A 23,030-nucleotide genomic window follows, 5' to 3' on the forward strand; every position below is an offset into this window, starting at 1 on the left:
CCTGAACTGAATGCAATAATACATGCAATAAACCCGATCGCGGCGACACCCAATCACTTCGTGGTCGGTCATGTCACGCTCGTAAACAACATGGAGTTAAAAGTTCGTGTTTGCAATCCGTCGGTCTTGTTGTCACAAGTTCAGAAAGGCAATCTCTCGGTAAGTTGGTTCTGCAACTCAAAAATGGATGTAACCGATTCCCAGTTGGCACCAGTCTCTACTCGTCTCTCGCATCACAAAGTTGGTGCAAGTGTGCAAGTGAAAGTGGGACATCGTAGGATCAGAGGTCCTGTTTTCAAGATCAAGGACCTTGGTGTCCCTAAAATCGTGGCAAATCTTATACCTCCTGTGCGCGATATAAACAGTTCCTAGATAACAATATTTTGGTTGGAAAAGTTTCCGTTTGGCGCCACCACTTTTTCATTCGATATGAAATAATATAGTATCTAATTTACCTCAATGAGATAGGCCTATCCCTTTTTGTAAAAAAGAGTGAAAAAGTGGTGGCGCCATACGGAAAGTTATCTCGTATGAGGTCCTGTTTTCGAGGTGTCCCTAAAATCGTGGCAAATCCTTTACCTCTCTGTGCGCGATGTAAACAGTCCCTAGATAACAAATTTGTGGTTTTATTTGCCAAGCAAAGAGTCTCCTCTCCCTTGACCAAAACTTAGAAACACGTAAGGTTCCACTGGTTATTTGCACTTGTAAATGCAAAAGGTTTGGTATCGTAGCGTCATACGTTATCGACCCTCACATGTTTTCGGCCCCCAACTTTGATTCCTGTTTATCGCGAATTGTGCAAGCTGCACCGGTGACAGAAGCCATGCAGTTAACTCACGGTCTGTATTTTCATCAGGCTTAATCATGCTGAGAATAAAGTTTCCTGTCGTTGGTTATGCTCAAACATTTATAAAATGATTGATTTTTGGTACTAATCACTAGTGCATTATTATGCCAACATTCAAATGAGTCAAAGAAACATCATCCAACCTCGAAGGTTCAAAACAAAATTACTATCTGATAGATTGAGTTTCATTCTGCTTTAGTTACTAGATGGATCACGTGAGGTGGTTACTATTTGGGATTCTATGGTGTGCCAATATGGGGGAAAAATTAAAATATTTTAAGAGTCCCTGCCTGTAAGAATGTACCAAGTGGTGATTCATGGGTTCTCAGATCTTCTTCTAAAAAATTAGAGTGATACATTATGCTACCAAACGAATAAATCCAAAATTTTAGTTTGCTGACGCTTTCGGTTTGGGAGTTATCAGTTATCAAAGTTTCGGCCTAAAAGCCTTCGTGAAACGAATAGTACATTCCCTGTTAACACAAAAATGTGCGCCAAGGTCATGCCAACGAAAGTAAAACATTTTTTTTGAAACCTCCAGTTGGGCTTAAAACAAAAGTAAAAAAAAAAGTTTGGGATCTCGTTGGCGCGTCATGTTTACGCGCACCTGAACCTTTGACAAACAGTGCCCTCGTGCCATTTTCAAAGCCGCATAACTCAACGCGCCTATAAGATCCCATGAATTAAACAAGTTTACATGAAAGAGCTTGCATCCCTGAAACAAATTGAAGTGCAAAGTGCGTGGGATCTCGTTGGCGCAGAGAAATAATAGAGGTCAAAGTTCAAACTTAACCAATATATTGCGTTTTTGCACCTCCGTAACCTTGCGCGCCAACAACAAAAAGTTGTTTTATGGCAACCTAAACAGATTTCAATTGAAAAATAATTGGGATTACGTTGGCCCACCAATATAACAAAGGTCAAAGGTCATATGAAACTACACTACTGCCTATTTCAGATGGATTTCTAGACGACGCAAAATCGCCCAATTTCAATTTTTCAATTGAAGTCTGTTAAGGAACACTCAACTTAACCAATTACAAGTAAACATTGATGGGATCTTGTTGGCACAGATACTTACAGTGATGAGAAAAGCGATGTGTGGATTCAGCAATACTTTAGAAAATTTCAAAAAATCGTTTGACATGCAAGTTGCAGAGATCCCAAGATTCTTTTTCATTTGTCATTAGATGATAACTGTTCCAACACCCGGTTGTCATTAAAAAAAAAAAATTGATGGTGGCGCACGAGGTTACGGAGGTGCGAAAACGCAATATATTGGTCAAATTTGAACTTTGACCTCTATTATCTCACTGCGCCAATGAGATCCCAAACACTTTGCACTTACATTTGTTTAAGGGATGTAAGCTCTTTCATGTAAACTTGTTTAATTCATGGGATCTTATAGGCGCGTTGAATTATGAGGCGTTGAAAGTGGCACGTGGGCACTGTTCGTCAAAGGTTCAGGTGTGCGTAACATGATGCGCCAACGAGATCCCACTTTTGTTGGGACGAGCTTGGCGCACATTTTTGTGTTTACAGGGAATGTACTATTCGTTTCTCAGGGGTCTTTTGGCCCAAACTTTGATAACTGGTAACTCCCAAACCGAAAGCGTCAGCAAACTAAAATTTTGGATTTATTCATTTGGTATGATGGTGTATCACTCTAATTTTTTAGAAGAAGATCTGCGAACCCATGAATCACACCCCCCCCCCCTAATTTGGTACATTCTTACAGGCAGGGACTCTTAAAGACAGTGTACACTATTGGTAATTGTTAAAGACCAGTCTTCTCACTTAGTGTATCTCAACATGTGTTGACCGATCGCGCCCAACATATGCATAAAATAACAAACCTGTGAAAATTTGAGCTTGATCAGTCGTCGGAGTTGCGAGATAACTATGAAAGAAAAAAACACCCTTGTCACACGAAGTTGTGTGCTAGATGCTTGATTTCGAGACCTCAAGTTCTAAACTTGAGGTCTTGAAATCAAATGCATGGAAAATTACTCCTTTTTCTAAAACTACGTCACTTTAGAGGGAGCTGTTTCTCACAATGTTTTATACTTATCAACCTCTCCCCATTACTTGTTACCAAGTAAGGTTTTATGCCAAAAATTATTTTGAGTAATTACCAATAGTGTCCATTGCCTTTAAGTGAAAATTACAACCACAAAAATTTTTGATTAACTGCATACTGTAATAAATTCCGATAAGCGTAATAAATATTAAGTCTACACTAAAGAGAAAATATCATAGATTGGTTTCTTATCTCCTGAAACCAAACATTACTGGTCTGAAATGGGGGAAAACTGATTGTTATGAAGTGTGTGTGCTTCAAGGGGGGTGGGGTGTTTTACTTTCATGCCTTACATGTATGATATCTCTGGATTCTAATATAGTAGCCATAATGCCTTTGGACAAAAATGTAATTAAATTTGTTAAGTAGTAATTGAAAAATATTTTTTATTTATTTTGCACGCCATACTGGCTTCTGAATATTTAATAAAATACCAACCAATGAAAAGTGTGAAAACATATGACGCTGCTCCAATGTCGTGCATGCATATAAACACCGGTAATGGCGGACCGTCTCTCGCAACCTAAAACCAAAACTTTTAAAATTTCAACACACAATGAAGTGAAAAGTGTTATTGTTAACAAATTTGATAGATGGTTTGAAAAATACCTTTCAGTTTTTGATTGTGAACAATTTTCCTGTCATCCTACTGAAAAAACATGACACCAGGATACCGTGAAAACTGGTAAGAGGAGGATACCCCTCATTGTAGGTTTTGCTTACTTTGTCATTGTCATTTTCTCCACTCCAGTGAGTTTGTTCGTATGTATATCTGTTTGTCTGTCTGTCTGTCTGTCTGTCTGTCTGTTTGTCTGTCTGTCTGTCTGTCTGTTTCGTCTTTGTATTAGTTTATGTCAATTGTTATGTAAAAGGTATGCTGATAGTTAAGCCAGGTAGCTTAAATTTTATAAGCAACCTGGCTTATTTTGGGCCTTGCCTCCACGCGCTTCCCGTCAGTTTATTATTTTTCTGTCTCTTAATTACAATGTAGTTCTATAATATTGTGGAAATGTTTTGTGGAAATAGGGCCTATTAAATGTAAATTGAATTAAATTGAATTGAAAAGTCATTTGCACTTCATCATGTGTTGAAATCTTAAAAGTTTGGTCTTACATACATGTAAACGTGTACATTGCAAGAGATAGTCCGTTGTGGTCCATTGTAAGTACTAGTGTAGTGGTCATCATGGTCATATGGGGTGGGTGACTGCTCTATTGTAGGGTCGTAATATGTTATCGACCCTCACACGTTTTCGATCCCCAACTTTGATTCCCCGAGACTGTGTAAGCTAAATCATGCTGGGAATAAAGTTTCCTATCGTATGTCAGTCCGCGCAAAGTGCAGATAATGCAACGTTGCATTATTGTGCAACGTTGAGTAGCAGAATTGAGAAATGTTGACGAATTGCACTACTTCAAAGTTGCACTATTCTGAAACTCCCGATTCAAATAAACACAAAAAGGGAATCAAAAAAGGCTTTGTTGGAATAGTTAAAATCATTAATAGTATCGTTAAGTTCCTTACCCAATTTTCTATCTGTGCAAACCAAAAAGTTATCTGTGCGTTTTCGCGAAAATGGCTTTTGAAAATCATCACTCCACCCCCGGTGAGATGATCATGAATTGTTCTTGAATATCCATGAACAGTTCAGGTTTGTTCATTGACATCAGTTCATGAACTGGCCATCAAACTTTTCATGATGTTCTTGAACAGTTCATAAATGTTCTTGAACAACAAATGGAACAATTGGTTGATGAACTTTTCATGAACAATTTTCATGAATTTTTCTTGAACATTTTTCATGAAGTTTTTAATGAACATTTTGTTCAAGAAAAATTCACATTTGTTTGTCAATTCTTGATTCTGCCCAGTGGCAGGTAGTTAATAACTTATAACTCACTTATTGTTAAGGGGCATATTGTAATCAGCATTAATACTCATGTTTCATTTCAATATATTTTATACAGATCCTATCTGAGTATACACCTTAACAATTCGTCAGCAATTCACGAAGGGCCAAAAACCTTAAAAATCGAAAAAAAAAACGGATTTTGATTTTTTTGGTGGATTTGACTATTGTGATCTGGATCTGAATATTTACGACGTTATAGGTCTCAAATTTGTCTAGTTTCTTAATTACGCTAATTTGATGAATGACAAAAACCTCAAGAACCTGGAATTATGTTTTCACGAATAGCCAAAAACCTTTTTGTAATTTTTGTGTATACCTTACCACGTTGATTGTACAGCTGGCACAGTGCCAATCATGAGCGCGCCGGCTTTTGCGTTTTCACGAAGAGCCAAAAACTTAAAAGGACAAAAAATAAGCACCACCCGGAATTGCGTTTTCACGAAGTGCATTAAAGTGGTTTGCTCTACCGCATGGAATTATCCCTTGGCACCTTGGGTGCTCCGGCTTTTGCAATTTCACGAACAGCCAAAAAGTTTACACGACGCGCTGCACGCAGACCATGTTTTGTAACGTTTTCACGAAGAGAACATATTGTTAATTAAATAATTACTCATTAATTAAACACGTTAGGGACAAAATTGAAACAGATTTGTATGATTTACATGTAGGATCTCTTCTTCCCTGACATGTAAACAATTCCAAGATTAAATTTTGAATAGTCTACCAACTACAACTAGTAGTTTCAAAATTAGCTAAACTTAAAACGCGGTGTTCTCGAAACAGACATATTTGGCTGCAGGGGACTTTTTGGCCCTTCGTGAAATTGCTGACTAATTATCACACTCTGCACACATATATACGGCTTTGCTATACAACAACCCAGCAGGCACAAGATGGTCATAGTAATGTTAAATCGACGTCAAATCGCAACGTCGTCTGTTATCGACCATGTTACAACGTAGTTTTTCCGACCACAAACCGACGTTGGCATATTGTCAATTAAAGGAACACGTTGCCTTGGATCGGACGAGTTGGTCTATGAAAAGCGTTTGAAACTGTTTGTTATGAAATGCATATGGTTAGAAAGATGTTTTAAAAGTAGAATATAATGATCCACACTTCAAGTATCACGCAAAATTGCACGGTTTTCATTTCTAAGCAACTATTAAATTAAGTTATAAATCTACCTAAAATGTAATGTTCATTTTCAGTTACATTTCAGTTATCATAGTCATGACTATCTTTCGACGTCCATACGACGTTATTAATTTACGTTTGATTTTTGTCGCTAATCTGGCGTTGCATTTTAGTAACTTTTTGGTAATCTGACGTCGCGACTCAAAACCAACCATAATATGATGTCAGAAAGATGTTGTGTGCCTGCTGGGATCACTTTTAAAAGTTATGCAATATCTTATGAAGGTTCAAACTTATTCCCGGCCGAACTTTGCCGGGAAATCTGTAATACAAGATGTGTTTTTGTTATTGGTTAACAGAGTAATAATGTGCGAAAATAACTTGTCGGAACATAGGGATGTCGGAATTTAGGGACGGAACATGGGTGTCGGAATATAGGTTCAGTTGTCGGAACATAGGGGTGTCGGAATATTAGGGTCGGAATATAGGGGTGTCGGAACATAGGGATGTCGGAACATAGGGGTGTCGGAATTTAGGTGTGTAACCGCTGCGTGTACTGTACTGACTACTGGGGCTACTGGTGGGTACCGGTCACTATGGCACCTTGCAAACTCGGCAACTGCAAACTCAGCACCTTGCAAACTCAGCACCTCAGCCTTGGCACCTTGCAAACTTGGCACCTTGCAATTTCGGCATCCACAAACTCGGCACATGTGCAAATACAAACCCGGCACCCAGTTAAAAAGTTTGATTTTCACACTGCGTGGTAGGCCTCATTTTAATGTAACAGTTCATTCCCACCATTGTTCCATAAAAAGCTTGATTTTGTTATAAAGTTATTAGTAGTAACATTACAAACAATATTGGAATATTGCGGTAATGTAACCTCCCGACGGCAGGAGGGTTACGTTATCGCAACTAAAACACTTTATAACAATACAATTCTACTTTCTCCCATTTCAGACCAGCCATGTTTGGTTTAGGAGGTCCAAAACCCCATTTGTGTATTTTCTCTTTAATTTAGGCATACTATTTACATACAGATATTACGTTTATCAGAATTTATTACACTTACAGTTTACACTACAGTCTGCAAGATTATCCCCTTTTTTTTCTTCTTTTTTTTCACTTTCACTTAAAATATTTTAATTTTTTCCCCATATTGGCACGCCATAGAATCCCAAATAGCATCCACATCATGTGATCTATCTAGTGACTGAAGGAGAATGAAACTTGATCTAGCACTATGATAATTTTGTTTTGAACTTTCAAGAATGGATGTTGTTTCTTTGACTTATTTGATTGTTGGTATAACATTCTATTGATCAAGTGATCAATCTATACAAAAAATTCATCATTTTATAAAAACCTATGATAGGAAACTTTATTCTCAGCATTGATTAAGCCTGATGAAACCACAGACCTTGAGTAAACTGCAGAGCTTCTGTCACCGGTGGAGCTTGCACAGTCTCACAGTAAATGGGAACCAAAGTTTGGGGTTGACAAAACATTTATGTGACTATCAAAAACATAAGATCATGAATGGGTTTCTAAAAATAAACAACAAATTTGGAATAAAAAAAATATTTGTACATTTTTGTGGAATAACAAAAATGTTTAAAGTTTTTTTCAGGCTCAAACATTGACATATAAAAAAGGAATTCAAATTAAAATCTTAAAGTTTTTAAATAAAGTGTTAAAACAAAAATCAAATTCTCTGTCACTGGTTCCAGTTGAATGAGCTGAAACATTGAAAAATATAAATGGTCATAACTCCTGATCGCAATGATGTACTGACTTGAAACTTAAGTCAAATATTGCTTCTTTTATGTTGATTCATATGAAAAGATAAAACTCGCAGAATTAATCACTGGTTTCAGTTGAATGAGCTAAAACATTGACAAACTTGAATTAGCAAAACTCCTTATTTCCTTGATGTAAGCAGACACTGACTTGAACTTAAATCCAATATTGCTTCGTACATGTAGATAATATGAAAAGATAAAACTCAAAGAACACTGGTTCCAGTTGCATGAGCTAAAGCAATGAAAACCTTAAATTAATGGTCATTACATGTACTTCATACTTCAAATCAATATTCCCACCCCTTTACCATCAGTTGATAAAATAACTGTTTTTCTGTCAGTCGTTGGTTCTATCTGGCGTTCAGCAGCTCGCCATGGCAGCTTCGCTGTTCTAGTTTTAAATCATCTCACAAACTTTTTTACAAGACACTTGCACTTAATCGTGTGTTGAAATCTTACAAGTTTTGGTGCTTTTGTTGTGCAAGAGATCGTCCGCCATCCCGTGGTAATGCATGCACTGCATTGGAGCAATGTCACATGTTTCTGGTACTTTGATTGGTTGTCATTTTAATTAATATTCAGAAGCTAATATATGGCGTGCAAAATTTATAAAAAATCCAAGTTTTTATTAATTTTATAAAAGATTAATTAAGTGATTGTCCTTAGACATTTCGATTTAACTCAAAACAATAGCTACATAGTTGGTCCTATTGTCTTGTAAGTTTTAGTTCTCTATTGTGTTTTGCAATTTTTGGACAAGTTTAATTTGAAGGGAGCTGTCACCATATAGCTCAATACGTATACATAGAATGGGAAGATGAAAAATTTGTGTCGGGTGTCAGGGATCTGATAGAAGTGAGCACGCCAATGACAAGCAGCTGGTTGAGAGTGAGATATGAGGCGCAGATGCATTGAAGGTGCAAACCCCCACTTCATGTACCAAGTGGTCCAGTGAGACATCCTCTGAGAGTACATTGTGTTATGATGTCATCTTCACCATGTCCACTAAATTTCACAAATTTGTACTAACAGGCTCAAAATATTGTCCACTTTTTATTGAAGTCTGACACATGGAGCTGATGGAATCTCATTTGTGCAGATATAACGCAAAGAAGTCACTCTAGTATTGCAAAGCCCCATAACCATGACAACTTGAACAGTTAGGAAACCTATAAACTGTGCTGTGCTTCAGCAATAATATTGTCACGGCTGACTGAGTTGTTTTCACACCACTGACTGTGTTCAATTGTATCTTAAAAAATGTCATTGGTACTTTACATTTTTGCAGAGGATTCTGCCTTCCAGTTACAACTACTGTATTTGTGAATACAGAGACACAGATACAAGCAGAGATGCTTTCTTTGCAACATTGGGAGTAAATATCAAAACAAAACCTGATGCAAGCAAATGGTTGCAGCAGTTTCAAAAGAAGTCTATGACGACGATGCGAGTGAGCAGAACTTGGCCACAGTCGGGCCCTGTAAATATCTTTAAGGTAAGATACATTTGCCAAGCAGTTCAGAAATCTTGGGGGTTTTCGAGTGCCGGGGTCCATTTGTACTTAGTAGGTTGTGGTTATTTTTATTTAAAAACCCCATCAAGTACTCTTCATTAATTGATCCATTGAATGTTTGTAAATTGAATGAAATAAATGGATTGGATGTTCCTCTAGTTAGGTTGCAATGCTATTAGTAATTTGAAAACTGCCCATAACTTGAAAACAGTGTGTTCATTTGATGGACCATTATTATTCAAATTGTACTAACAGCTTATACTCTTACATTTTTCACTTAAAGAAGCGATTTAGATGTCACCACAACACAAGGGCAGCTATAACAACAAATCAAAAGCTCTCCAGCAAGAACACAAGATGTCAAGCTTTCATCAATATTACTGTGCAGAAAATTGGGGTAAGAACCCGAAGGTCAGTTCAATTGAAATTTGTTTTAATTTACTTTTATGTTCTGAACCACCTCATTGTTATCAATCAGTCAATAAATTAGTGAATAAATCAATTAATCGATCAATCAATCATTCAACCATCAATCAGTCATTCAATGAATCACTCAATCAAGCAGGCAAGCAGTCAATCAATCAATCAAGCAGGCAGTCAATCAATCAATCAATCAATCAATCAATCAATCAATCAATCGATCAAGCAGGCAAGCAAGCAATCAATCAATCATCAATCAAGCAATCAATTAAGCAAAAGACATTTACAATGCTTAGTTCCAAAATCAAAACTTAAGCTCTGAGGAGCGATTCCTAGAGTTGTTTATTTGACTGATTGGAACCCTGTGTAGTTTTTTGTTCAAATCAGGAAATATTGGGTCTTGAAAACCAAAATTAATTGTAAGTAATCTGATGAAATTGGATTAAAAACTTTGGAGCCTCTTCTTCAGTTTCTGGCTGATAGAGGTAGCAAATGCCAAATTTAAAATTTTAGAAATTTCTGTAAAAAGAAATACCCGTTGTTGTTTTGTGTGTGGTTAGAAAGCATCACTGCTGTGGAGACTACAAATTGTATGTGCTTGGGAACATTAAACTGTTAACATTTTATTTGGTTTTTCTTCACTTCTAAAATACTTTGAAATGATTGTTCCCTGCAGGAAGAATGCCTCACATTGTCTGGAATTTCCAACAAGGTTAAGGATGGGATTTGACCACAATCATGCCTTAGAAAGTGCAGATGTCCTACGTCATCGTGATGTATGTAAAGCTACAAAGCATAAATTCAACAAGTTGTTCAAAGCTGGGCATAGTCCATCATCTGCTCTAGAAATTCATAAATATGACATGCAGTGTCTGTATAGAGATAACTACCTGCAAATGGCTTTAGCTGACCGTGCTGTTATCCCAGATGTCCAATGGTGTTACAGGTAAAACCAACAATAACACAAAACACAATGTCCACAGATTTACATTAAACTTACACAGCTTGAAGATTATGATAGTAGAAAACTTCCCTTGAAATTTTACTTACTGAGGTGCTGTAGTTTTTGAGAAAAGAGTAAAGCAAAAAATTTGCATCTCATTTATAGCATGTAAAAACGTATAAACCAGTTATGCTATGGTTATGGTATATAATATCATAACTGGTTGGGATTTCACATTCTAAAATAATTTTCGTCTTCCTGAGACCAAAATTATTTTGTGACATGTTTTACTCAAAAACTACAGAACCTCAGTTAGTAGTATTTGAAGAGAAGCTTTCCACTCTCATTATCTGCAAACCCTGTAGGTTTAATGTAAATCTGTGGACATTTTGAAAAAGTACCCGAATCCTTTGTGACGGGGGTCCATGGCGTTTTGTACACCTCGGGGGGGGGGGGGGGGGAAATTCGGGTGCCATTTCCCCCCAAGGTTGTCTGATGTTCTTAATGTCTATATTGATTTGTTGTATATAATTATGGATTTTTAATATATGAACAGGGATATTGGAATTGAAGGCCTTCGGGTTACAGTTTTTACGTAAACTTTTTAATTCCAGGCATATGTCTCTGGTTTTTGTTTTGTTTTGATTATGTTTGTATTTTGTATGTGTTTTTATGCTGAATAAATAAATAAATAAATAATAATAATAATAATAATAATAATAATAATAATAATAATAACTAGACATTAGGTGTTTGTGAACAAACACAAAGCTGTTCCGTGTTGTGTAGTTCTTGAGATATGGGGGTCACAAAGTTTATTTTAAATGCCTGAGGAGTCTATAAGAGTAACAAGTTTGAAAATCGGTTGTGTAGTTCTTAAGATATGGTCTCACTTCCGGTTGACCAGGAATATAGGTCAAATTGGGGACACGGTTGTTCTAATTTTATTTTTGATGCCTAAGGAGTCTAAAACTGAAAAAGATTGAAAATCGGTTGTGTAGTTCTTAAGATATGGTCCAACTTCCGGTTGACCCGGAAGTAAAGGTCAACATGGCGTCACGGCCAGCCAATGCGAATTTCCAATGTCAAAGGAGTTAATAACCAAAACAAAATTGAAAATCGGTTATGTAGTTCTTGAAATAAGGTCCCACTTCCGGTTGACCCGGAAGGAAAGGTCAACGTGGGGGTCATGGTTTTCAAAGTTAATATTTAATGCCTAAGGTGTCTATAACTGAAAAAGTTTGAAAATCGGTTGTGTACTTATTGAGAAATGATCTCACTTCCGGTTGACCCGGAAATAAAGGTCAACATAAGGTCACAGTTTTCTAAGTTAATGTTTAATGTCTAAGTAGTCTATTACTGAAAAAAGTTTGAAAATCGGTTGTGTAGTTCTTGACAAATGGTGCTACTTCCGGTTGACCCGGAAGAAGAGGTCAAAATGGGGTCACGGATTTTCCCCAACAAAATTTAATGCCTAAGGAGTCTATAACTGAAGAAAAAAATTAAATCGGTTGTGTAACTCTTGAAATATGGTCTCACTTCCGGTTGACCCGGAAGTAGAGGTCAAATCGGGGTCACGGTTATCCAATGCAAATCTATCATGCCTAAGGAGTCTTTTACTGAAAACAACTTTGAATTCGGCCGTTCACTTCTTGAGATATAGTGCTGCAAAGAAAAACTCATTAAAGCTTCTAATTACCATAAATTATCACGTGATGACGTCACAGTTTTAAAATTGTGTTTTTCATACTAACAAATTTCATAAGGTACACGATAGTGTGTAACTTACCCCAATCCAATGCCTTTTTAAAAAAACCTATTAGAACGTACATCGTTTTAACGAAAACCCTGAACCATCGTAGGATTCCAATGTATGCCTATTGGTTGTGTACAAATCCAATGGAGTATGTCCACCACACGGTTAGGAAAAAAAATACATCGATGCCAACATCAGGACAGCGTGGTAGACTCCCCTCAAGTAAGTCCTCAAAGCAAACAGGTCCACACTGTATTGCAACCACCCATAGAGACAATGTACAGCCACTTGAAAGCGACTGCACGCAGTTTAGTGACTACATCCAGAAGTACTACGTTGTACCGATGACGGCAAGATTTTAATTTATTCGTTAATGATAGACGTCCCTTGATTGGTTTTAATGAACGGAAACCATTATTTTTAGAATCAGTGTATTTTTGGACACAAAATATCAAATTCAGGAAACAAACAGATAAATAATTTTGAAGTTATTAAGTTTTTGATCATTTAAATGTTGACATTTGAAGAGCCATTGTGTTTGTGCACAGACACAAAACGTGCAATACATGACGTCATGGTGACGTCGTCCGGATTTTAAGGCCATGGAATAGTTATACAGTACCCACAAAGTACAAAAATGAAAAAAAAATTGCGATCGGACGTATAGTTTGTGAGATATGGCAATCTAAAGATTGGCTAATTAAATATTCATGTCGTTATAACTTAGTTAATTAATTATTTAATTTATGCAAATTACATTTAACTACAACTTCAAGACCTAAGCTTTAATATGATATATGGTCTGACTCTTTTATACTAAGCCAAGTATGATTTTTGGCTTTAACAAAATGCCCTGGTTAAACCTATGGGCTTTTGACGGATACAAATAATAACTAGACATTAGGTGTTTGTGAACAAACACACAGCTGTTCCGTGTTATTTTGCTTGGATTAAGTGCTAAAATGACCAAGGAGTCTGTGACTGTAAAAAAAGTTTGAAAATCGGTTGTGTACAGGTTAAATTTGGGGCACGGTTGTTCTAATTTTATTTTTGATGCCTAAGGAGTCTAAAACGGTTGTGTAGTTCTTAAGATATGGTCCCACTTCCGGTTGACCCGGAAGTAAAGGTCAACATGGGGTCACGGCCAGCCAATGCGAATTTCCAATGTCAAAGGAGTAAATAACCAAAACAAAATTGAAAATCGTTTGTGTAGTTCTTAAGATATGGTCCCACTTCCGGTTGACCCGGAAGAAGAGGTCAACATGGGGGTCATGGTTTTCAAAGTTAATATTTAATGCCTAAGAAGTCTATAACTGAAAAAGTTAAAAAATCGGTTGTATAGTTCTTGAGAAATGATCCCACTTCCGGTTGACCCGGAAATAAAGGTCAACACAAGGTCACAGTTTTCAAAGTTAACATTTAATGTCTAAGTTGTCTTAAACTGAAAGAAGTTTGAAAATCGGTTGTGTAGTTCTTGACAAATGGTCCTACTTCCGGTTGACCTGGAAGAAGAGGTCAAATGGGGTCACGGATTTTCCCCAACAAAATTTAATGCCTAAGGAGTCTATAACTGAAGAAAAAAATTAAATCGGTTGTGTAACTCTTGAAATATGGTCTCACTTCCGGTTGACCCGGAAGTAGAGGTCAAATCGGGGTCACGGTTACCCAATGCAAATCTATCATGCCTAAGGAGTCTATTACTGAAAACAACTTTGAATTCGGCCGTTCACTTCTTGAGATATAGTGCTGCAAAGAAAAACTCATTAAAGCTTCTAATTACCATAAGTTATCACGTGATGACGTCACAGTTTTAAAATTGTGTTTTTCATACTAACAAATTTCATAAGGTACACGATTGTGTGTAACTTACCCCAATCCAATGCCTTTTAAAAAAAACCTATTAGAACGTACATCGTTTTAACGAAAACCCTGAACCATCGTAGGATTCCAATGTATGCCTATTGGTTGTGTACAAATCCAATGGAGTATGTCCATAACACGGTTAGGAAAAAAAAATACAATGATGCCAACATCAGCACAGCGTGGTAGACTCCCCTCAAGTAAGTCCTCAATCCAAACAGGTCCACACTGTATTGCAATCACCCATAGAGACAGTGTACAGCCACATGAAAGCGACTGCACGCAGTTTAGTGACCACATCCAGAAGTACTACGTTGTACCGATGACGGCAAGATTTTAATTTATTCGTTAATGATAGACGTCCCTTGATTGGTTTTAATGAACGGAAACCATTATTTTTAGAATCAGTGTATTTTTTGACACAAAATATCAAATTCAGGAAACAAACAGATAAATAATTTTGAAGTTATTAAGTTTTTGACCATTTAAATGTTGACATTTGAAGAGCCATTGTGTTTGTGCACAGACACAAAACGTGCAATACATGACGTCATGGTGACGTCGTTCGGATTTTGAGGCCATGGAATAGTTATACAGTACCCACAAAGTACAAAATTGAAAAATAAATTGCGATCGGACGTATAGTTTGTGAGATATGGCAATCTAAAGATTGGCTAATTAAATATTCATGTCGTTATAACTTAGTTAATTAATTATTTAATTTATTTAAAATACATTTAACTACAACTTCAAGACCTAAGCTTTAATATAATATATGGTCTGACTCTTTTATACTAAGCCAAGTATGATTTTTGGCTATAACAAAATGCCCTGGTTAAACCTATGGGCTTTTGACGGATACAAATAATAATAATAATAATAACTAGACATTAGGTGTTTGTGAACAAACACAAAGCTGTTCCGTGTTGTGTAGTTCTTGAGATATGGGGTCACAAAGTTTATTTTAAATGCCTGAGGAGTCTATAAGAGTAACAAGTTTGAAAATCGGTTGTGTAGTTCTTAAGATATGGTCTCACTTCCGGTTGACCAGGAATATAGGTCAAATTGGGGACACGGTTGTTCTAATTTTATTTTTGATGCCTAAGGAGTCTAAAACTGAAAAAGATTGAAAATCGGTTGTGTACTTCTTAAGATATGGTCCAACTTCCGGTTGACCCGGAAGTAAAGGTCAACATGGCGTCACGGCTAGCCAATGCGAATGTCCAATGTCAAAGGAGTTAATAACCAAAACAAAATTGAAAATCGGTTGTGTAGTTCTTGAAATAAGGTCCCACTTCCGGTTGACCCGGAAGGAAAGGTCAACGTGGGGGTCATGGTTTTCAAAGTTAATATTTAATGCCTAAGGTGTCTATAACTGAAAAAGTTTGAAAATCGGTTGTGTAGTTATTGAGAAATGATCTCACTTCCGGTTGACCCGGAAATAAAGGTCAACATAAGGTCACAGTTTTCTAAGTTAATGTTTAATGTCTAAGTAGTCTATTACTGAAAAAAGTTTGAAAATCGGTTGTGTAGTTCTTGACAAATGGTCCTACTTCCGGTTGACCCGGAAGAAGAGGTCAAAATGGGGTCACGGATTTTCCCCAACAACATTTAATGCCTAAGGAGTCTATAACTGAAGGAAAAAAATTAAATTGGTTGTGTAACTCTTGAAATATGGTCTCACTTCCGGTTGACCCGGAAGTAGAGGTCAAATCGGGGTCACGGTTACCCAATGCAAATCTATCATGCCTAAGGAGTCTATTACTAAAAACAACTTTGAATTCGGCCGTTCACTTCTTGAGATATAGTGCTGCAAAGAAAAACTCATTAAAGCTTCTAATTACCATAAATTATCACGTGATGACGTCACAGTTTTAAAATTGTGTTTTTCATACTAATAAATTTCATAAGGTACACGATGGTGTGTAACTTACCCCAATCCAATGCCTTTTAAAAAAAACCTATTAGAACGTACATCGTTTTAACGAAAACCCTGAACCATCGTAGGATTCCAATGTATGCCTATTGGTTGTGTACAAATCCAATGGAGTATGTCCAGAACACGGTGAGGAAAAAAAAATACATCGATGGCAACATCAGGACAGCGTGGTAGACTCCCCTCATGTAAGTCCTCAATGCAAACAGGTCCACACTGTATTGCAACCACTCATAGAGACAGTGTACAGCCACATGAAAGCGACTGCACGCAGTTTAGTGACTACATCCAGAAGTACTACGTTGTACCGATGACGGCAAGATTTTAATTTATTCGTTAATGATAGACGTCCCTTGATTGGTTTTAATGAACGGAAACCATTATTTTTAGAATCAGTGTATTTTTTGACACAAAATATCAAATTCAGGAAACAAACAGATCAATAATTTTGAAGTTATTAAGTTTTTGACCATTTAAATGTTGACATTTGAAGAGCCATTGTGTTTGTGCACAGACACAAAACGTGCAATACATGACGTCATGGTGACGTCGTCCGGATTTTAAGGCCATGGAATAGTTATACAGTACCCACAAAGTACAAAATTGAAAAAAAAATTGCGATCGGACGTATAGTTTGTGAGATATGGCAATCTAAAGATTGGCTAATTAAATATTCATGTCGTTATAACTTAGTTAATTAATTATTTAATTTATGCAAATTACATTTAACTACAACTTCAAGACCTAAGCTTTAATATGATATATGGTCTGACTCTTTTATACTCAGCCAAGTATGATTTTTGGCTTTAACAAAATGCCCTGGTTAAACCTATGGGCTTTTGACGGATACAAATAATAATAATAATAATAATAATAATAATAACAAATAAAAATCTTGACGATTTCAATAGCTGTTCCGACCACTACGTCGGAACAGCTAATAATAATAATAATAATAATAACAAATAAAAATCTTGACGATTTCAATAGCTGTTCCGACCACTACGTCGGAACAGCTAATAATAATAATAATAATAATAATAATAATAATAATAATAATAACAAATAAAAATCTTGACGATTTCAATAGCTGTTCCGACCACTACGTCGGAACAGCTAATAATAATAATAATAATAATAATAATAATAATAATAATAATAATAATAATAATAATAATAATAATAATAATAATAATAACAGTAACAGTAACAGTAACAGTAACAGTAACAGTAACAGTAACAGTAACAGTAACAGTAACAGTAACAGTAACAGTAACAGTAACAATAATAATAACCCATGGACCCCAAAGCACAGCATGCAACAGTTGTATATTGTTATACCTTGGTACCATTATAATTACTTTTCTCAAATTATCCTGTATGATGTCATCTTCAAACATTACTTACGACGAGTATACATAGTTTAATAAGCAGAGGAACAGTTGCCAAATGAAAAATAATTCTTCACTGTTCCCTCGAACCCGCCCCCGTTTGGTATTAAGCGCTGAAAATCGACCAACGGTGGGAACGTTCAAGGTAATGTACACCAGTTAACATCACTCATGTTATCCGCCGCGCTCTGCATCGTGCGTAGCGCGCAGCCTTAGCCATGGTACATGCGTATTTGTTGCATGGCTATTATTTTATGCCTATTTTCAAAATACACTACATCCTTTTTTGTATGTCATGATATTATGACCACATATTAAATTAGTAGCACTAATAAATCTACTAAGAGGAACGCAACAGAATTGGTAAGAAAAAAAAAAATCGTGAAGATCACAGATTTACATAAAACTTACACGGTCTAATTATGATGATAGTTAAAAAGAATCCCTTGAAATATTTCTGTCTGAAATGTCATATTTGATGAGAAATAAATCATCTAGCTTCGCGTTTGGAGTTTATCGCTCAGTGAGCGTTTTATTCATTTATATGTTGGCATTGATGCAATGCAAAATTTGTAATCAGTTTTTCACTATTCTCTCATGACCCAGATGGCTGATCGATCTCAAACTTCTACAGTTTTGTCAATTCTTGTATATGGTGGATTACATGAAGTGCTTACACTGCCAGCACTGTTGTTTTAGCAACAAAAAAACAATTCTGTAATGTTCCTTTAGAAATAAAATGAAACATTTAATTTTTTTCAGAAAAACGTTCTTGCCATTGAAAAGCAAGCTTGACATCCTAATGAAATTGTGGACTTGATCATAAAGAAAACATCATAATTCAGATTATATGGCAGTAGCATTTTCTAATTCTCCTTGAAATTTGATGACACAATCCAATCTTGCTTTTGAACCCTTGTACATGGTGTACTATGTGTAATGCCCTCCCAAACAATGCACATTGACCATTTCCTTTTTGTATACTTTGACTCCCAAAATGGCAGATGTGCTTGTGAATGCACTTTGCGTTGTGAAAGGGGTCAATAAACAAGATTTCACAGATCGTGTTCACATGACTTATAAGATAAAAGGTTGCAGTTTGTCCAAATTCATATCAAAATATTAGACTTACAAATGTACCTGCAGTAGAAAAGATATTGATAATAAACAAATAAAGAAATGTTTTGAAGAAAAGGTTACTAACTTGTAGCGTGGATTGTCTCATTTGACAGGTTATACTACAAGACTGTGAGTACTGTACAGAGACATAAAGGAGCTGAGGAATTGATATCGGACTTGCAGGCTTCTGTCAACAAGTATAATGCCAAGGTACAACAACCAATCATCACCATCAAGGTCACTGCTGATAACAACACTGCCGTAGCCATGTCATCTCTATTGATGCAAAGGGTTTCTGCTGAATTTAAACAAAGTGGGGAAATGGTGTTTGTCAATTCAATGCCAGTGGATCGAAAAAACGTTCACGTGTTTAATCTTATGACTCCAACCAATATTGGAGGTCTTCCTGTTGGTTGCCTGATCACCACAAACAAATCACCAGACACAATGTCACAGGCATTATCTTTGTATAAGTCGTTGTTAACAAAGGAAGCATTTAACGGGCAAGGTAATAAAGGGCCACGTATCTTCATTATTGATGACAGTGAGTCTCAGAAGAGTACTGTTCAAAAGGTCTTTCCTGATTCCCAAGTTATTCTATGTGCATTCAGTATGCTGAAAACACTGTGGGGATGGTTATGGGGTACCAAGACAAAGCATGGAATACCAGCTGCTGATAGGCCACATCTCTTTGCGCTGGTTAAAGCTATGCTTTGTGCAGAATCACCAGGGATGTTGGAAATGTTTTATCAGAGAGCACGGGAAGACAACATTGCAAGAAAATTCCCAAAGTTCACAGAATACTTGGCAAGAGTTTTTGAGAAGCGCAACACTTGGGCACTTTGCCTCATGTTTTCCATGCCTTTTGACCAAAGCAACACACATCAAGTTTTTAAGGCAGCGATGCAAGTAACCAAGGATAAGCTTGTCATGCCTTTAAAGGCATTCAATGTGGTGCAGTTAGTTGACTTCCTTGTCACTAGAACAGATCCATTCTATCGGATGAAGCTCACTGATGCTGTTAACAATAAAGCAGACTGTCTTCCAGGTTTGCAAGGGGAGCAGAATGTTAGCTCAGATGGTATTGTCCAGTTAACAGCTACAGAATATGAGGTACCAGGTGAGAAACAGGATGACACGTACACTGTTAATATGGAATTGCTCATGTGTACATGTTCCATTGGACACAGTGGTTACCCCTGTATACATCAGGGTGCTGTTGTTAAGATGCTTAATCTACCCACTGTGAACTTTATTCCACTCAACAACCAAGTACAGGAAGAAAAGCTTCATTACATTGCTACTGGTCAAAAGAGACAGTTGTCATTAGTTGAGCCAAGTCAGCCAAGAAAGAAGCCTCCTTCTGAACCAGTAACATCTATTGCACCTCAGGGTACCAGACGAGATACACACATTGCTACTGGTCATAAGAGACAGTTGTCATTAGTTGAGCCAAGTCAGCCAAGAAAGGAGCATCCATCTGAACCAGTAACATCTATTGCACCACAGGGTACCAGACAAGATCAAGAAACTGCTGTAGATGCTACTTCTATTGTTAATGTGAGAAATAAAACAGAGACATTGGCTGATAATACAGCTGACATAGAACTTGAGAAATTTTCAAATATGTTGGATAATTTGAAAGAATTTATCTCACATAAGGTGCAAACAGGTGATGCAGCAATGTATCGACAGGCAGTGAGAGCTTTTACACAAAACTATGAATCCTTGACAACAGACTCACTGTTAATATCAGCCATGTTCAATTTTGGCAAAGTTTGACAATATGAGGCATTTCATAAATTTGTTAAATAGGATTCACTTTTAAGATCTTACAGAATAAATTATTGTTGAGAATGTCACAATGAAACCATAGAATCGTCATCATCATGGCCCATCCAGTCATAAACGACAGTGAGTTTGTCGTCTGTCACAGTCATCAATGTAGCCTAGAGAGCAGATTGTGTACCAGAGGGAATTGCAGAACGACTGGAGGAGCAATTCTAAGCAACAATCTCCAAGGTGGCAACCATGTGGCAACTGGGACGTTGAAAGCAGGACATCTTTGAAGTGCAGCCTGGGTCGTTTATGTAGACGTCGGGCATCAGCCAGTTCAATTAAGAAGATGTCCTGCCGGGAGGTAGCCGGTTTCAGTCTGCAGACATGAAAAGTCCAGCGAAGGCAGCGCACTCTCAGCATGGTGAACATATCAGTTATACTATAGTGAGTTTAAGGATGGAGGTGTTCGGGAACCAATCAAACCAGGAGATGCCAAGTATGGAGCGAAGGCAACAAAAGTAGAGTGGGTTCAGGCGACTTTCCTTGCGACTGTATGTGGGCCAAGACACACTGCAATAAAGTTAATCTCAAATATCATAGATTCCCTTGAATTAATTGATCTTTGCAGAGTTGATTATTTTTAAGTGTCTATTATCATCTTTGGGGTAATACTGACTCGTCAGATATTGTTCCTGGTTAAAAACAGATCACTCTATGGTCACTTTGACTCTTTCCAATGATAACAAAAGGGGCAGAGGTTTTTGGAAATTCAATTCTTTATTTTTGTTTGTAAAAACAAAAACTTCGTCAAGTATATTACCAAAGTCAACACCTCAGATAACCCTAGTATTCTCTGGGAAGTTAATAAAAGCGAGATTAGGGGCGAGATTAGAGGTGAAACAGTCGAGTATGCGAGGTGTTGAATTCCCCGAGATGTAAGCAGAGGCAGCTAGAGAAGATTTTTGAAAGCAGGGCTAGGAGGGCTATTGAGGTACAGGGCATGTTGGATTGAGGTTGGTGAAAAGAAAAGCGTTTTCCTAGTTTAGAAAAACAGAATTTTAAGATTAAGTCCTTTTCCAAACTTGGGTGTGAGAACGAGGATGTCATCACAGATCAGGCTGAAATTTTGAAGCAGGGGCTCAATTTTTATTCAAAATTATATCATTCTGATTCTACAGAGCAGGATCAATTCGACGTGTTTCGTCCCAACAATGTTGACAACAAATTATCCGAAGATGACAATTTGTTTTGCTTTTTCTGTGATTTGTTGTCTTTGTATGCATATGGGATAAAACAAGTAGAAAAATACATCTAAAAATATAAACAAAATATGTTGAGACCTGAACTTTTGTGTACTTTCATTGGGGAAATGCTTGTGATTAATATAAGACCATTTTTAAAGGCCTAGTATTTACCAACAGAGAGTGGGCTCGGGAGTCGTGACACTTGTGTCCCTGAGCAAGTCACTTAACTATAATTGCTTCTCGCCACCCAGAGGAAAATGGTTACCAGTTGGGGCAGAGATGGTTCTTGTGATTGACTTAGCCGAGTAGCGCATTGTTGCACAGGGCTCCCTAGGGAGCTGAGATGGTTTAAGGAATGATTTAAGGCCCAGTGACCAGGGGTAATAATGTGTTGCGCTAGGGAACGCCCTTCGGGCGTGAAAAGTGCTTTATAAAAACTACCTAATATGATAAGTATAATCTGTTGATTATTGGATGGGTATGAAAGGAATGGATGAATGAATGCACCTGCATTTAATTGTTCTTTACAGAAAGAACAGAAGAAACCCTTACAGCCTTAGCCGAGCCAAAACATGGCTTTTAGCATTTTATAAAGGCATTCTATTTTTTAATGAATTCCCTTACTATTTTTCTCTCTAGCCACTAGAATTTTCACTCATCCATTTCCAGCACGACTTAAAATTCCTCTTTTTGGCGAGCTGTGAAGCAGGCCTATGCAAGACCAATTTCCGTCTGGCGTTACAGTTAATTATTTTATGTACAAGCCCAAGTGAGATTGTTATGTATAATTGCCAGTCATTTTCTGTAATCTTTAGCTATGTTATGTTCTCCAGTAATGTTGAAGTTTTTGGAATAGAAGAAATGTTAAGTTTTTGGAATAAAAAATGTTAACTTATTTTCTGGCGACTCAAACATTGACCTTCCTGCTTTTAAAAGAACCAAACTCGAACCAGTTACATGTAGATGTTAAAAGCATTGATCTATAACACCCTGTACATATTTTCACTTGATACATTATTCCTATATCCTATAACAACCAATGTACGATACCTTTAGCAATGATAGCTTCTTGGCACCTTATAAATATGTTAGGGTTTTTTTGTACGAGTTGTTAAATCAAGAATTGACTGCTTTTACTCATGCTACATGTATGGTAGAAACTACATCCCCTAACTGTTTTATTTTATCCCCTGCTCATTCTATTTTCTTCTGAGGCGAAGCTCAGAAAAAAAGAATGCTGTAGTAAAATTTCTCAATTAAACGAAATGTAATAGAATGAAATTGAAGT

The 23,030-nt window shown here is 36.8% G+C and overlaps 1 protein-coding gene across 2 annotated transcripts; it reads left to right on the forward strand.

Moving 5' to 3' along the window:
* Positions 1 to 23: 23 nt before the first annotated feature.
* LOC139950774 (uncharacterized) lies at positions 24 to 23,008 on the forward strand. 2 transcript variants are annotated; one of them, XM_071949578.1, is made up of 5 exons: positions 24 to 159; positions 9,070 to 9,276; positions 9,578 to 9,705; positions 10,391 to 10,660; positions 18,833 to 23,008. In XM_071949578.1, the coding sequence occupies exons 1-5, from the start codon at positions 91 to 93 to the stop codon at positions 20,499 to 20,501; spliced, it is 2,343 nt and encodes a 780-aa protein (XP_071805679.1). In that variant the 5' UTR covers positions 24 to 90; the 3' UTR covers positions 20,502 to 23,008. The 2 variants fall into 2 exon arrangements, with proteins under 2 accessions (XP_071805679.1, XP_071805680.1); XM_071949579.1 differs by lacking the exons at positions 24 to 159; positions 9,070 to 9,276 and having other exon boundaries at positions 9,580 to 9,691.
* The last annotated feature ends 22 nt before the right edge of the window (positions 23,009 to 23,030 follow it).

Source organism: Asterias amurensis, chromosome 18 (genome assembly GCF_032118995.1).
Source record: "Asterias amurensis chromosome 18, ASM3211899v1".
Classification (NCBI taxonomy): domain Eukaryota; kingdom Metazoa; phylum Echinodermata; class Asteroidea; order Forcipulatida; family Asteriidae; genus Asterias; species Asterias amurensis.

Coding starts and splice junctions, on each gene's coding strand:
- LOC139950774 (XM_071949578.1), top strand. CDS start 91: ATGGAGTTAAAAGTTCGTGTTTGCAATCCGTCGGTCTTGTTGTCACAA. Junction 9,277..9,577: donor GCCCTGTAAATATCTTTAAG/GTAAGATACATT, acceptor TTTCACTTAAAG/AAGCGATTTAGATGTCACCA. Junction 9,706..10,390: donor ATTGGGGTAAGAACCCGAAG/GTCAGTTCAATT, acceptor TGTTCCCTGCAG/GAAGAATGCCTCACATTGTC.